This window comes from Lissotriton helveticus, chromosome 9 (genome assembly GCF_964261635.1).
Source record: "Lissotriton helveticus chromosome 9, aLisHel1.1, whole genome shotgun sequence".
Classification (NCBI taxonomy): domain Eukaryota; kingdom Metazoa; phylum Chordata; class Amphibia; order Caudata; family Salamandridae; genus Lissotriton; species Lissotriton helveticus.
Window position 1 is genome coordinate 1,157,383,689 of NC_136070.1, and position 14,780 is coordinate 1,157,398,468.

Below are 14,780 nucleotides of genomic sequence, written 5' to 3' on the forward strand. Positions count from 1 at the left end.
ATCCTATTTAGACTGCAACTGAGAGAGGACGTATTGTCAGCTTTGTGGGGTGTGGAAGGGGACAGGATTGACTGTGCTTGCGATGGGGCATGTCGCAGCTAGAAAGCACACGTGGTAGTCACAATCCTGGACAGCATGACTCATGTCACACCAGCACCAGCAAACTCCTGAGTGGCAAAGCCCTGGGCATGAGGTTGACGAGATAGCCAATACTGCCTAGGGCCAGAGGTGGGTGGGAGAAGAGTTGTGCTCCTGTTGCAAACTATGACAGCCACTAACTATAAAGAAGGGGTTGTCTTTTCTTGATAGTGATGAAATAGAAGTATATTAAATTTAAGACATCAAAGAATGCTTGAATTCTTCTCATGGAGAGAACCTTAATGTTATCTACACGTGGCTACACCATGATATATTCTGTGCTATCTGTGCCCATTTTATTTATTTTTTGGTTCTGATGAAATTCTAGGTGAATTGGGACTGCATGTATAATATGAATGTGCTTTCTTGTTTAGATTACAGCAAGCTAACCATTCCTCCAGCTTGTTAACTCAATATAGAACAGTATGAAACTTGCATATCTCAGACCGCATAAAGGACCACTATAGAAATGCCTTTAAGTTAAACTATTAAACCTAATGCGTGATCTGAAGGAATGACATTGTGAAGGTGTACTACAGAACTCCATGCTGGTCTCACTTCCCAGAGGGATCAGTATTAACTAGCACACATCTCACCTTGCCACTTGAGCAATACGCCTATCAGTTTGCATCCCATCTTTTCAGAGTCTTCTGTACAGAGCAGCCAAACTTCCTTTGTGATTTGTATTTTTTTTTAAGTTGACCACATTGAAACCTAGAAAGCATTATATTTTCTTTTTAGAATGAATACATTCATTTCATGTTAGGCAACCTCACCTACAGCCCCCCAGGGACCTTGAGCAACATTCTGCGACCCCAACCTCATAAACCCCCCTAGCAATCGACTCTCGACACTGTATGATATATTACATTTTGAACATTTCAACAGAGCGAACATCTTGACTAATTATTCAACCAAAATTCGGGCGCAGCCTAGATCATGGAACATACAACATTGGAAAGAACTGTTGGGCTTTTCTTTTCATCACTTCACTTGTCTGGGTACCTCTAATGATCACTGTATGGACTCCAATATTATCAAACATTTATAAGACTTTCTGAATGACAGGATTTCTTATTTACAGCACATGAAGAGAAGGGTTCCCTCTCACCGCACTTGAAGGTGTTGATCTTTAGGACTATAGAACCCAATTCTGTCCACAAACGTTTTTTCTTATCTTTTTGCAGCCTTGAGAAAGACCCAGGCTTGCTAGTCATAGGGAATGAAACACGTGTCAGCTGCCTAGCAACTGTATATCAATACATCAAGTGGAATATTGCATCAGAAATTTTGCAACAATAAAATAACAAAAATAAAACATTTTAAATGGTGTCATTTTGATTTTTGTAAAAGGGAGAACACCCCAAACTCTTTTACAATTACTTCCTTTATGGGTTACACAAAGTCCAAGCCCCATGGCAGTATTCACCCTCAATTAATATTGGGGATTTCAAATCGACAGGGATAGTGTGTTGGACCTTTTATCATGTTAATCTGACTCTCACTACTAAGTCCTACTCAGCAACCTCAACTTCCACATCCTCAATGATGCCAACTCTGTTGCCCTCCTGCAGAACCTTAACAGGTTTGGCCTCGCCTGATTGGTCAACGAACCCACACATACTCAACCCCATTTTCACTTCCACTGACAGAATCAAAATCAGCCATACCACAGAACTCACCTGGACTGACCACACCATCGTACACTTCACCATCAACGACTCCCAGCACACCGGTGTCAAACTTCCCCCCCTCACCGCAGCTGGAGCAAGGTCACCGAAACTCAGTGGTCACAGGCCCTCACCACCTCCGAACCCGAGGCCTCAACAGACCTCGACCAGGCGGTCCAGAACTTCACCCCCTGGATCATTGGCTGCGCCGACAGAGTCGCCCCACTGAAACCTACAAAATCCAACAAAACCTTCAAACATGCCAGCTAGTACCCCGCAGAACTCAGGACTACTAGCGCAATTGCCACCAACTGGAAAAAGATGGCGCGCCACGAAAAACCACGCTGACGGAGCAGCTCACAAAACAGCCCTCAGAAAATATCATTAACACATCAAGGAAGCGAAGACAGCAGCCATCACCACCCGCATCAACTCTGTGTTCAAACACACAAAGGAATATCTACAATATAGTCAAAGAATTCTCCAACCCAATAGCCATAGAGAACATCATCCACCCCTCCTAAGAACTCTGTGACACCCTCTCAGACTACTTCAACAGCAAGATCACCAACATCTACAACAATTTCAACCTCCAACCGGCCACCCTCAGCCCCAACAACCTCTACCAACTAGCGAACATCAGCCAAACCATTACCACCTGGTCTCCGCTCACTGTCCTGACCACCTCAGCCATCATGTCTTCCATCCACTCCGGAGCGCCCACTGCACTGACCCTTGCTCCAACCAGCTCTAGAACCTTGCAATGTACTTAATCAGCACAAAACTCACCCGCTTTCTCAAAACCTACATCTCCACAGAGGCCATCCTGAACAGATTGAAACACGCAGATGTCAGACCCCTCATAAAGAAAGCCTTTGCTGACCCCAACGTTCTAAAAAATGATCAACCAATCTCCCTGCTCCCCTACCCAGCCAGAGTACTCAACGAAGCCATCAACCAGCAGCTCCCCGAATTCCTAGAACAAAACTACCTACTGGACGCCTAACAATTAGGATTACATGCCAACCACAGCACTCAGAACACTCCTTGACAGTGGAGAAACTGTGGCCCTGATCCTCCTTGACCTCTCTGTGGCATTTTACACCATCTCCCAAATCACACTCATCAACAGACTTTACAACATAGGCATACAGCAAGATACTCTCAAGTGGATCACTTCCTTCCTTACAGGACACACACAAAGAATCCGACTGCCTCCCTTCACTGCCGCCTCCAAAGACATCATATGCGGTATACCGCATGGCTCATGCCGCAGTCCCACCCTGTTCAATATCTAGATGACCCCCCTCGCAGATGTCATCAGACCCCACGGACTTTACATAATCTCCTACACAGACAACACTCAACTGATCCTCTCGCTCACCGAGCACCCAACTTCTACATCGCCATGACCAAAGTAGCCAAATGTATCAGAGACAACTGCTTCCAACTCAACTCTGGCAAAACTGAAGTACCGATCTTCACGAAGAACACCTCTGCATGGGACCATAACTGATGGCCTGCAGAAATTGGACCTACACCCACACCAACTGACTTTGCACGCAACCTCTGCATCATCCTCGACAGCCAACTGACCATCAAACAACAAGTCAACACAGTCGCCTCCTTCTACTTCCACTGACTTTGCATGCTCTGCAGAATCTTCAGATTCATTCCCAACCAACACCAGAAAGAACGTCACTCAGGCCCTCGTCACCAGCCACCTCGACTATGGCAATGCCCTCTATGCTGGCATCTCCACCCAGCTCCTCAGTAGACTGCAGGCCATACAGAACACTGCAGCCAGACTCATCCTAGACCCCACAAAACGAACCCACATTGCCCCCCACCTGAGAGACCTTCACTGGCTCCCCATCCTGAAGATATGTCAGTTTAAGATCCTCATACACTACGACAAAGCCTCCCCACAACCTAGGACCTGCCGACATCAACCGGACTTCCACTAATCCTCTAGACACCTGCGCTCCTCTTCACTCTCCCTTACACACACACCCCTGCATCTGTCATAGCTACAGTCGCTCCTTCTCCTACATCGCAGCCAAGACCTTGAAAAACCTTCCCTTCCAGCTCTGTACAGACACCTCACTGGCAGACTTCAGAAGGAGTCTCAAGACCTGGCTCTTCAATGGAGACACAGCATCCAGATACCCTTAAGGGTGACAGAGTTGAGCTTTACAAATACTGATTGATTGATAGATAAAATTCTATCATCAGAGCATTGATTTTCCTGTAGTAATTAACCAATTTATTGAAACAGCACTAGTACATACAGGAAGTTAAAATACATTTAGCTAGTATTTTAGAGAGCAATATCTTTTTTGCCTATGGCTCTCGCATTCATTAATCCATTTCGCTCATTTATTATACATGTAACAAACACCCATTTGGGCATTAAAAGGTGAAATGCTTTTAGCTAGTCCATAAATGTGTGAATGATCATACATATATATTTGTTCAGTCTGTGACCACAAACTAAAACTGCACTTACCTTTACATCACTGCGCAAAATGCTAAAAGGCATTATATGATTTCAAGATGATTGAAATAAGGCCACAGCTTACCATTAGTGGAAAACTTCCAATCGGTTGCACAGAAATTAGCCAACACCACTGCATATATATTACAAAAAACAAGTACTTGTAAAACCAGATCAAAAATCATCAACTTTAGTGCATGTCTTTTGCACGTCTCTTTAGTGAAGTTTTGAAACTGCATTGAGATCTTCTCAAGCTTATATAGCTTTAACAATTGGTGACAACCACGTGCAAAACTATGGAGTACATTTGTCTAGCACTCTGTAGACATGATTAATCGTGTTCACCTAATTCTTTGTAGCATATTCCATATGATGAGTGTTCTTTGTGTAAAAAATCATTCACAAATTGTGTAATGCATTCTCCTGTAGCCTTGAAGCAATGTGTGCTATCTGCATTCTGTTGAGTAGAGTGACGCTTTGTTAACTCTTAGTGACAAATATTTTATTACTAATTTCAACCAATGCTGAGTAATTGACCTTCTGAGAATCTACATTTTTTTCAAATAGATAATTTCTTACTAGTTGAGCCTGTCATCACACCTGTGCCATCAATTTGATTGTCATGTTTGTCTTTTTGGAGCATGCAAATTAATTTTCTCATAAGCAGTGCTTAGCAGCTGTGCCTTTAGTAATCACTGTACATTGCATCTGACTTTGGTTGTTGTGAAATTAGCAGGCAAATGAATGAAGAAAGTGCAAGTGAAATAGTTGCATGATACTCGGCAACCCCATTCCAACCCAAGGAGGTTATGCCAGGGTTATGTGACTATATAACAAGTGGGTCATGTAAAGAAAGAGTAACTGCAATAGACCAAGGCATTGTGCTTTACAATGACCTCCTACAAAGAAATGTTATAAAGTTTGGCTCCAGCTAAATCTTTCATAATGTTTATTTTAGAACATTCCCTAATTAATCCAGTACTGGCCAAAAATGCAACACAGGGCAGCAGAGTTCATTAGGGAGTAGTTAAGTCACTGGAAGCAAAGCCTGAGAGACTGATAATGAGATAAAAAAGATAAGTACATTAAGATTACTTTTTCGTTTTTTATCAGGAATATTGCAGAAGGAGTGCAAGGGAAGCAGTGTGCAGATTACTCTACAATCTGCAATGACGTTGATTCCCCATTGTGTGTGGAACACATACAGGGTACTTGAAAAACAAACCAACAGTTGCCCAACATTACAGTCAAGCACAATGTTTGCAAGAGAGAAGGCAGTAAAGGAGCATTGATCGGATGCACAAAGAGAGATTTAACCAAAAGAAGCAGAGTTCATTATGACAGTACAGACCATTATTGGGTCTCCTCGGGAGGGTTATCTCCATGTGCAGGGGCTTCCTCTGTTTAGAAGACTTAAAAAAATTAGCAACTTTACATTTGCAAATTGCCCAAGTGGTGCTCTGGCTAAACTAGCAATTGTAAACATTGTTTACAATGTCTGTTAATCTCTACTATTACAAGGAGAAGAGATACGAGGAAAATGTGTTGTACTCATTAACATCTCTCATGGCTGTTCATACTAGATGAGATGAGCAGTTTTTAGTAACTAAGAAAAGTGTGGAAGGCTCTGGGGGGGCAACCCAATATTGACTTAAAAGAATGATTCTCTCAACAAGAAAGATGGTGAGGGGAATGGCCTTTGTGCCTGGGAGCAAAATCTGAAATTTTGTTGAAAAAGCCTCAGAAAGATATGGTGGTGTGATGCTAGTATTGGAGAAAAGGTTGTGCTTCGAACTAAATATCACGTACACTTATACAGGCAGGGAGATGTAAAGACAAGATATGTATGCTAAACCCCAGTTACACTGCATACATAATTTAATCTATCTATGCATGCTGCCATTGAAAATACATTTACTAGATTTGATTCGATTAGCTAGGTTCTGATGACAGTAAATTTACTAACTGAGCAAACGTGCTTGAAGCGTTCAATCTCAAATTAAGATCAAACGTTAACACTGCAGTACGTATGAGATGCAGCCACTACCATGACCAAGATACATAGGGTAGCTGTCACTTGATCCATCCTCTGGGTTGCTTAGTCTCAAACCACAGCCCATGCCCTACCTTAAACTGTACTTTCACTAGTGAGTTCTGTCATTTACATCCAACAGGACAGTTGGTCTGACCCTACATTCTCCCCGCATACCTTTTCCTTTCTCGTACAAATATGTAACTCGTGCCCAGGAGTATTAATTCCTGGAACCTCGCCTGTTTCCCCTGTGCAGCTGGACACTGCTCTTAGGGGGCAAAGGTTATTTGCTCAGGACCCCTCCCATTTCTTCCATGAATAAGCATATATCATTTTAGTTTTTACTTTTCAAATCACTACTGTATTTCAGACAGGTAATCTAACATTTTTGTGCAGCAACTTCACCTCTCCCCTGGTCATCCACTGGTTCTGTCGCTACAGTTTTCCACGAGCAAATCTCAGGATGGGTCAAATTCAGAAATTCCTTAATAAGCCAATTTTTACTATTGAACTAACCCTGGTATTTATCACAAAGCAGTCTGCTCCTAACTCTCCTGTAGTTCTCTAAGATCCCAGTGTGTCTAACAAGCCTCATCAATTCTACAGAGCTAAAGTTGCTGAAGCTGGATATTAACTGGAGTTTGATCCTCCCATTGTGAGAGGACGGTGGGCGGGAACCAAGACAGAACAATACTTTGGAAAACTTCTGTAGTTCCAAGGCCACCAGAGATACAAGCTGGAGTGGTTGTGTTCTGGTGTGTCTACTAACAGAGAGCATTTAAGGTGCTTGCTTGTGTTTCAAAAATCTAGTTCAAAAAATGTATTTGCAGTGTTTTCGCTACTCATGTATTTGGGATTAGAGCAAAAAGTATTATCTCCAAAGCAATGTCTTCTATCAAGGCAAAGCATGGCACAAACTGCTTTCATATTTTCAGTGCTTGCATAACAAACAAGGGAGAAATGCATCACATTTGCCTTTCTGATGCAAAATTTAAACAAAATGAGTTGTTACATTTTTTAGAACCTAAGTAGCAGTAGGAATGAAACATTCAGTTTACTCTGTTTTATAGGTTATTTGTGGATCAGGATTTCCTTGTTAAAGAGTAAATTCCATACACAAAATGTATATGTAATTAATGTATATGTGTTTAGCTGTGGATACACAATGTAGTGCTGCCCCGATGTAAACACCTTTGTCTTAATATGGACTGCAGCAAATCATGTTGGGTCCTTTTTGTATTAAAATGCAGCAGGAAACACATTAGCCCTGTTTTTTGCATCAGTGCAAAGTAACCATGGTGTGGCCCTGTCATCACATAAGATGGGGCATGGTGATGTGTAACCATGGTACGTTGATAGAGGATTGCGACAAATCCATGGGGGAGCTCCAGGCTTTATTGTGAAGATTTGTATTTTGTTGCTGCCTTGGGATTACATGTATTGTATGCATTTCGGTCCCTTTGTCTATTTCATACTTTATATTTGATTGAATATAATGCCCTTGCCTTTGAATAAATCAGTTGTGATCTCTTGATGTAATATCTCCATATTCATTCATATTAATTCATGTAGCAACCACTAGACGTTTCAAGGTCAGCCGGAGGTATTCCATGGCTGTCAGATATATTGTGCTGAAAGGCCCCACCGCAGCCTTTCCATTAAAAGAGTTGTCAGTCTTCCTGCTCAAGCTTCATCACTGTGACATGCATGTAATCTGTAAATTAACTCCCTGGATCTCTGTATTCTGCCTTTAATGCCAAGAAAATTAATGTTGCTCCATTTGTTACAGGTCGCTCGCCTGCTCCTTCGCAAATCAGATGTCACATTGAGTCAAGCTCCCCTCTGGACGTTCATGGCCGTCTTCAGAGCCTCGGCCCAGTACCATGTATTCAGCAAAGTGGAAGAAAGCCCCGTGTCAAACCTCTACGAGTCAAACCACTGCATGTTCAGAAGCCCCAAGGCAAGTGGCTCGCTTCTTTATCTTGTGTCCCATTTTCAAGTCTGGCCAAAATAAGCTATTTTTTGCAGGTACACATGTTCTATTCAACTATACGCTACAAAAGGAACACATGTATTACTCATAGGGCATACCGTCATGGTCTGCTCCACAAAGTACCTTTAATGGGGTTCACCAGGCACAGACTGTTACAATGAGGGCGTAGAACGGGATAGTGACTCTGTTACATTGAATGTGTTGCTCCCGGTACATGTATAGATTGGTGCCTTCAGTTGGAACAGTACATTAGTGATAGGCAGATCAGCTGTTTGAAGCGCCGCTCCATTTTTCACAGGAGGCTGCGGACCTGACCTCCTTTTCGGTGGACAGTAGGGATTCCGAAGCCCAGAGCGCAGTAAGTGATTGCACACGCCTGCCAGGGGAAGTCTGTGGGGTATATAACATCAAATCTCTCCGGTTCTTATCAAATGAGGCTAAAAGAGTTCACTCAAAAATTAGTGCGTTTCATGGTCAGCCCAATACCTAGTACATTTAATTTCCTAATGTTGCACCTATTGGGGAATCATCCCTTAATGACTACAACCCGCACTCACCCTTGGGTGACATGCTTCATCATTTGGGTTCCTCCTTACCAGCAAGAAATCCTAGTCTCAGCTGGGAGCTACGACTTCCCAGATATCATTAATGAAGGAGCTCAGAGATGTTTTCAAAAAAGAGAAGGAGTGTTGTAGGGAGGAACTAATTCCCAAATGAGAGCTAGTGGGGTAATTTACAGTGCAGTGTGATTTTTTTGAAACAGAACTATGTGTGCCAGGGAAAATGTGGTATATTAAAACTATCTAGGTTGATACACTTAAGTATTTTATTCACCTCCCGGGGTAGACTTGCGACGAGGTACCGACGGAGAGTGCGGGGCCTCCTTCCCTGAGCTACCTGCCAGGTAGAGGTGAGGTTAAATATCCTACCTATGAGGATATACGCGGTATTACCAGGCATCACGCCAAAGGAATACTGGTGTAGTATGTTAGTATCACTTTTTTGGTTTACACTTGTCAACAGTAGCAGAAATTTGTATTAGGTCCTGAAGAAAGCCTGCAATACTTTAGATCATTTGGCTGAAACATGTCGACCTGACTATAAGTAGTTTTAAATCCATACTACTTTTTGCTTTGTTTTTTAATCCTGTCAGTTTGAACACATGAATAAAATACTTAAGGGTGAGTGAGGGTTCTAGTCCTTAAGGGATGATTCCCCAATAGGTGCAACATTAGGACATTAAATGTACTAGGTATTGGGCTGACCATGAAACGCACTAATTTTTGAGTGAACCCTTTTAGGCTCATTTGATAAGACCCTGAGAGATTTGTTGTTATATATGTGATGGTTAGAGGGGATATTTCTCTCTAGTTAGTGGTCTATAAATACTTCCCCTGGATCCCAAAACTCCCGTATTTGTTTGTGAAGTCTGTGAGGTCCCTGTGATCCTCAGGCACGACCAAAAGGTACCATTGGGGGGGGGCACTGACTCATATATGGCACACAATTAGTGTGCCTACTGGCAGCTCCTCTTCGTCTGCCGCTGTAGTATCAGAGAGAAGCATAAGCAAAGTGTTCCATCATTTGCATGAGGGAACCCCCCATCATGTGACTGGTTCTAGGATGTTTGTTAGTATGGAGGGGGGAAGTGCTGTTGAGTTGACAGCGCTTTGCCATCTATATACCTTTGAAGACATTCTCTGTGCGTAAGAGAGTGAGGGTTCTATCTAGCATTTTGTGTTTGAGAACTATACAACTGGTAATGGTGCTGGTGATATTGTTGAATGGAAATTGCAGTTACTTTTCCAGTGTTAGCTGATTATGGTATATCAGAGGGGATTTGAGTGCTTGTGCTACTGTGAGCTCATTTGGTGGTTGTGTGCTATATCTTGGGGTTGGGTGATATTTGGCTGGTTTTTATCATAGAGATTTGTGAAAGATGAGCAGGATTGTGTGTTTTTAGAGTGATATGTCAAATATATCCTAATGTGAGTGGTTATCTTATGGGAGAGAAACAGTTAAAAGCAAACAGGAGAGAATCTCTGAATAAGCTCTTAATATGGCAAAGGAAACAGTATAAAAACTCAGGTTAACAACTAGAGACCATATCTCATAGGGTGGTCATTTAGTATAAAAAAGCATTGCATGCCTGAGATACAGCCTAAGAAGGGCCTTGGCAGCCTCGAAGGGGAGGGCAATATTCTGTGCGAGGAGGTGAGTGAACCACCAAGAGAGCAGGGGAATAGTGAGCTGGGTGAATATTGCATGGTAGGGTGAAGCAGGACAACTTAATATATTTGTGCTGTTGACGAGGTACCCCTAGCTACCTTTATGACTTGAGCCGCATACTGGCTATGATGATGCCAGTGGTTGTGTGCAGTGGGTACTCTTGGTGTCGGCAATGTATGACTTTACCTTCTGAAAGATGAGCTGTTGAGGCGGCAGCACCACCGAGCCAAGTATATGGCTTGGAGCGATATCATGTGCTTGTAAGTGCCATCTTTTGTGTTTAATGTGTAATATCGAATGTGGATGAAGTATGAATAGGACTTCCTATGAATATGCTGATGAGGTGGCAAACACATAGCCAACTAAATGCTTTTGTACTTAGTTATCCATGCGATGGTGCTTGGGATTGCGTTGTTGGGGTAGTGTGATATTTAGGTACATTGGTACTGTAAGCGAAAAGCACACAGAGACATCTAGTTAAGTCTAATAATTATACATACCTAATTTCATTCCAATAGTAAATTTGTTAAGAATGTTAAATTACTGTAAAGTTCTATGATTGAATATATAAATGGAATAAGTAAGGTGGTACATTATCCATCCTTTCACATGGGAAAATTTCAAATTAAAGGGTCAATAAAATGTCCTACTAACAGGCTTGTTTGTGGCTGTATAGAGATTCAGCAAAGATACCATTTTATGCAAATGTGATGCTTCTGTGGTTTGAGCTTGTGGTGGAACAGATGATGGCTCCTGCAGCCTCTATGGAAGATGGGGTGTTGGAATCCTTGTAATGCAAAGATCAGTGCAGAGTCTACACTGAACTGCAGCAGCACAAAGCTCAAGAATTGTGATGTGAAAAGAAGGTCCGCACTCCAGACCCAGCTTATTATAGGGAGGAAAAATGAGGAAGAAATAAATGCCTCCAAACCCTATTGAAAGACTGATCACTGTAAACACCAGCAACAAGGGAATGCACGAAGAACATTGGAAAGTGGAAACACACTGGGATGAAAGAACTTTGAATGGAGGGAACTTAGGCCAGGTATGAATCAATCCAAGTCCACCACCAGACGAGGAGAAAGTTGGATTGAGATCCTTGGCAATAGCAGTTATTCACTAGATGAGCAACCATGTCATAATGATGTCCCTGGAAAAAAAATTCTACTATGCATAAAGTATTGGTATGGGGAGTGTGTACCACAGACATAATGAATATGTTTCTTTAAGGAAGTTATATGATCAGGCAAGAAGAGTAGCAAAGAGGCACACATCCAAGACGATGTGGCATAGAGGTGCAGGAAGAAATGAGTAGCAGAGGCAAGAAATTAAGTTGGTCGAGTTGCAAACTTGAGTATTGCAAGGGAAGTAAGGGGTGAGATTGGTGTAGGGCTGTTGAGGGGTACAGGCAATGGGGAAGGAAAAGAGCATCACATGCAGACCAATGGGTACAAGCAGAGAATTACAGCACAACACAAGCAAGGATAGCAAGAACAGAGAAAACCAACCAGAGGAGTATATAAAGACCCCCCAAAGCAGTAGATGTTGAGGCAGGAAGGCTGGCACTTCTTGAGAGGAGAGTGTCTGCCTGCCACAAGGACAAAGGAGTGCAGGAGAGAGCTGGAAACACAGAGCTCAAGGGAACTTGCAGTCTGCCAGCCAGGCCTAAAAACCCTCAGGCTGAATTGCGCAAAGTGCACGAGAAGTACACTTGCCGTAACACATCACAGCGCTGTAAAATTTGTGGTGTGTCTGTTTCAGCCAAATTACTAAATTTGAAATGCCACTGGACTGATGTACCCTCCATGGCTGAAACTGGACCTTCATGCTGGTTTACTCTGCTACAGTTGCATATACACCTTAAAGAGGATCCGGTAAAATACAGATAGATTGGTGCAGGTAGAAGAAGAAGGCTAGACAGAGACTGTTGATAAAAATTTACTTACCTTGAAAAACCACAGGGCATGGCTAGGGGGACTCAGGACATAATCTGTGACCTTGAGGATTAGGAGACTGGAGAGATTGAGAGACTGGAGAAAATGCCAGTGTGCTAGAACAGAGTGGAGACAAATATCCAACTTTCTAAGGTCCGTGAAGTAAGGCGAAGAAAAACAGACCCACAGCTCCGCACTGCCACTGCAGAGCACACAAAAAGGGTCTGATTAGAAGTGCCCCATGGGGTTAATAAATGGCTCCAATTATAACTTTCTGGGCAATGTGTATTTTGGTGCTTCCTGCACTAGTGAAATATGCATGCCCTGGTAATTACTGTGTTCATTTTCCCTTGTAAAAGTTTCCTGATTTTTATTGCATCCAGTTAATGCCATATGCTGGCAACATCGAACAACTCATAATTCCAAACCCCTTTGCTCAGAGGGATTTGATCATGGGTCAAAAGTTTGTACGCCAGATTTAGTCATTCTCTTAGTGTTCAAAACTCCTGTGGTTCTTCCCCTTAGTTTGCAGGAATCCTGGGCCATGAATGATTCCCTGGAGAAGGTGCCCAAAGGATGGGAGAAAGCCATCCACCGCTAGTCAAATACCAGTGGCACAGTTGTGTGTCCCAAGACAATGCTCCTGGACCCATCCAGAGGCACCTGAAAATTAAATGACCAACTTGACAGAAGCCACGGGCAGAAAGAATCCCATATCCCTTCAGTGTCCTTCCCGGACACTTTTGGCACACTTTGGGCTTCAAATATCCACCGAGTGCATTTCATCGCCCACCCTGTACCACCCCAACATCTTTCCCTAACACCAAAAATTCTTGGAAAGGCAAATGCCACTTGTGGACTGCAACACCTATTGAGCATCCACTAAAGTGGTAGCAAAAACATGGCTCCGGGGCTAACTTGCGTAGTCTAATAGCAGCATCTTGAACCCTGCTGCACAGCCTGCCAAAATCACCCTTTTGACATGTAGGAAAACATAATTCTCAATATAATATATATCACCTCTAACACTTCTTTTTGCCCACAAGGTAGGTGTCACTGCTAAAGAAGTCCTTACACATGGCCCAATATGTGCACATAAAGGAAGTCCATTGAATCTCAACAGAATAATTATTTCTTTACACCAACTCTACACATAACGGTTCTAGATGGGATTGCATTCTATTTAATGTGGCCAATTCTGCTATTTTTCTTTGTTATTACTTTCAAGCAGTTTTCCCGATTCAGGCCAAAACTCACATACTATTTCGTCTAAAACTTTTTTTAAGTGGCTAACAGACAATTCCATCGAACAGGTCATGTAAAAGCCACAGAGAAGCCACCGTGTCTCCCCTTTTCACAAAACGATCTTGCCTCAGAAGCTTCTGAAGACAGACTTCTTTAGGGTGTCACAGTCAGTGGCTCCATCAAATAACCCCGGCCAAAGCCACACCCAAAGAGTTTGATAGTCCAGTCTCAAGGCTACAACAGAGTCAGGAATTTATGCCACACAGTTTACCTGGGATTCTCCCTTCCACTTTATTTCCACGACATATTAGGTAAATATTCACTTGCATGAAGTACCTTGGCAGGGATCTGATCAGTTGTTTAAAATGTATACGATCTAACGATTTATAGATCGAGCTCCGGTCTGTCACATGGGCCAGTGCTTTTCTCTCCTTCTGGGTCGTATGATGTACACAGAAGAGTATCCTAAATAAGGAATTGATCTTTCATTTTCTGTGGCCTCCTGACCTGGCTCCCAGGGCACACCACTACTCTTCTTTTTACTTTGAACACTACTACCTTACTTTTTAGCACACTGATTATCAGAGAGTACCTGAATGCGTAGACCTGCAATTCACCCAAACATCGTTGGAGATACCTTGATGTAAGATCAAAAAAGGTCAAATTGTTGGCTTACATTAAAGAGTTAATCGGATATAGCCATAATGTTAGTGGAAACCTTACTAAATTGGCAACTGGAAAATCATGCAAGTATAGTGGGAAGAGGAGCTGAGTTAATACCCTGCCCTCACTTTAACCCATTTTGAGTGTCAGTTCTAGGAGAAATGTCCTCTGTTGCTTGCATGAGCTCCTTAGACCAGGTGGTGGAGTGAAGTGCAATAATAAATTTCAGGAGACGTGTCCGTATTTAATAGGAAACTAGCTTTCTATGTCTATAGACTCTGTTAATACTGTTGAGAAGGCGAGAAAGTGTTATAATAAACAGGTTGTTTGCTTACAAATTTTTGTTTTCAAAATAGATTGCACAATAACTGTGTTCTCC

General features: G+C 42.5%; 1 protein-coding gene across 1 annotated transcript in view; it reads left to right on the plus strand.

The window, feature by feature from the left end:
* FGD3 (FYVE, RhoGEF and PH domain containing 3) overlaps positions 1-14,780 on the plus strand; it is a 642,046-nt gene that overhangs the window by 317,880 nt on the left and 309,386 nt on the right. The window contains exon 2 of the mRNA XM_078661608.1: positions 8,127-8,297. Coding sequence (XP_078517734.1) covers positions 8,127-8,297 — 171 coding nt within the window. The remainder of the gene's footprint in view (positions 1-8,126; positions 8,298-14,780) is intronic.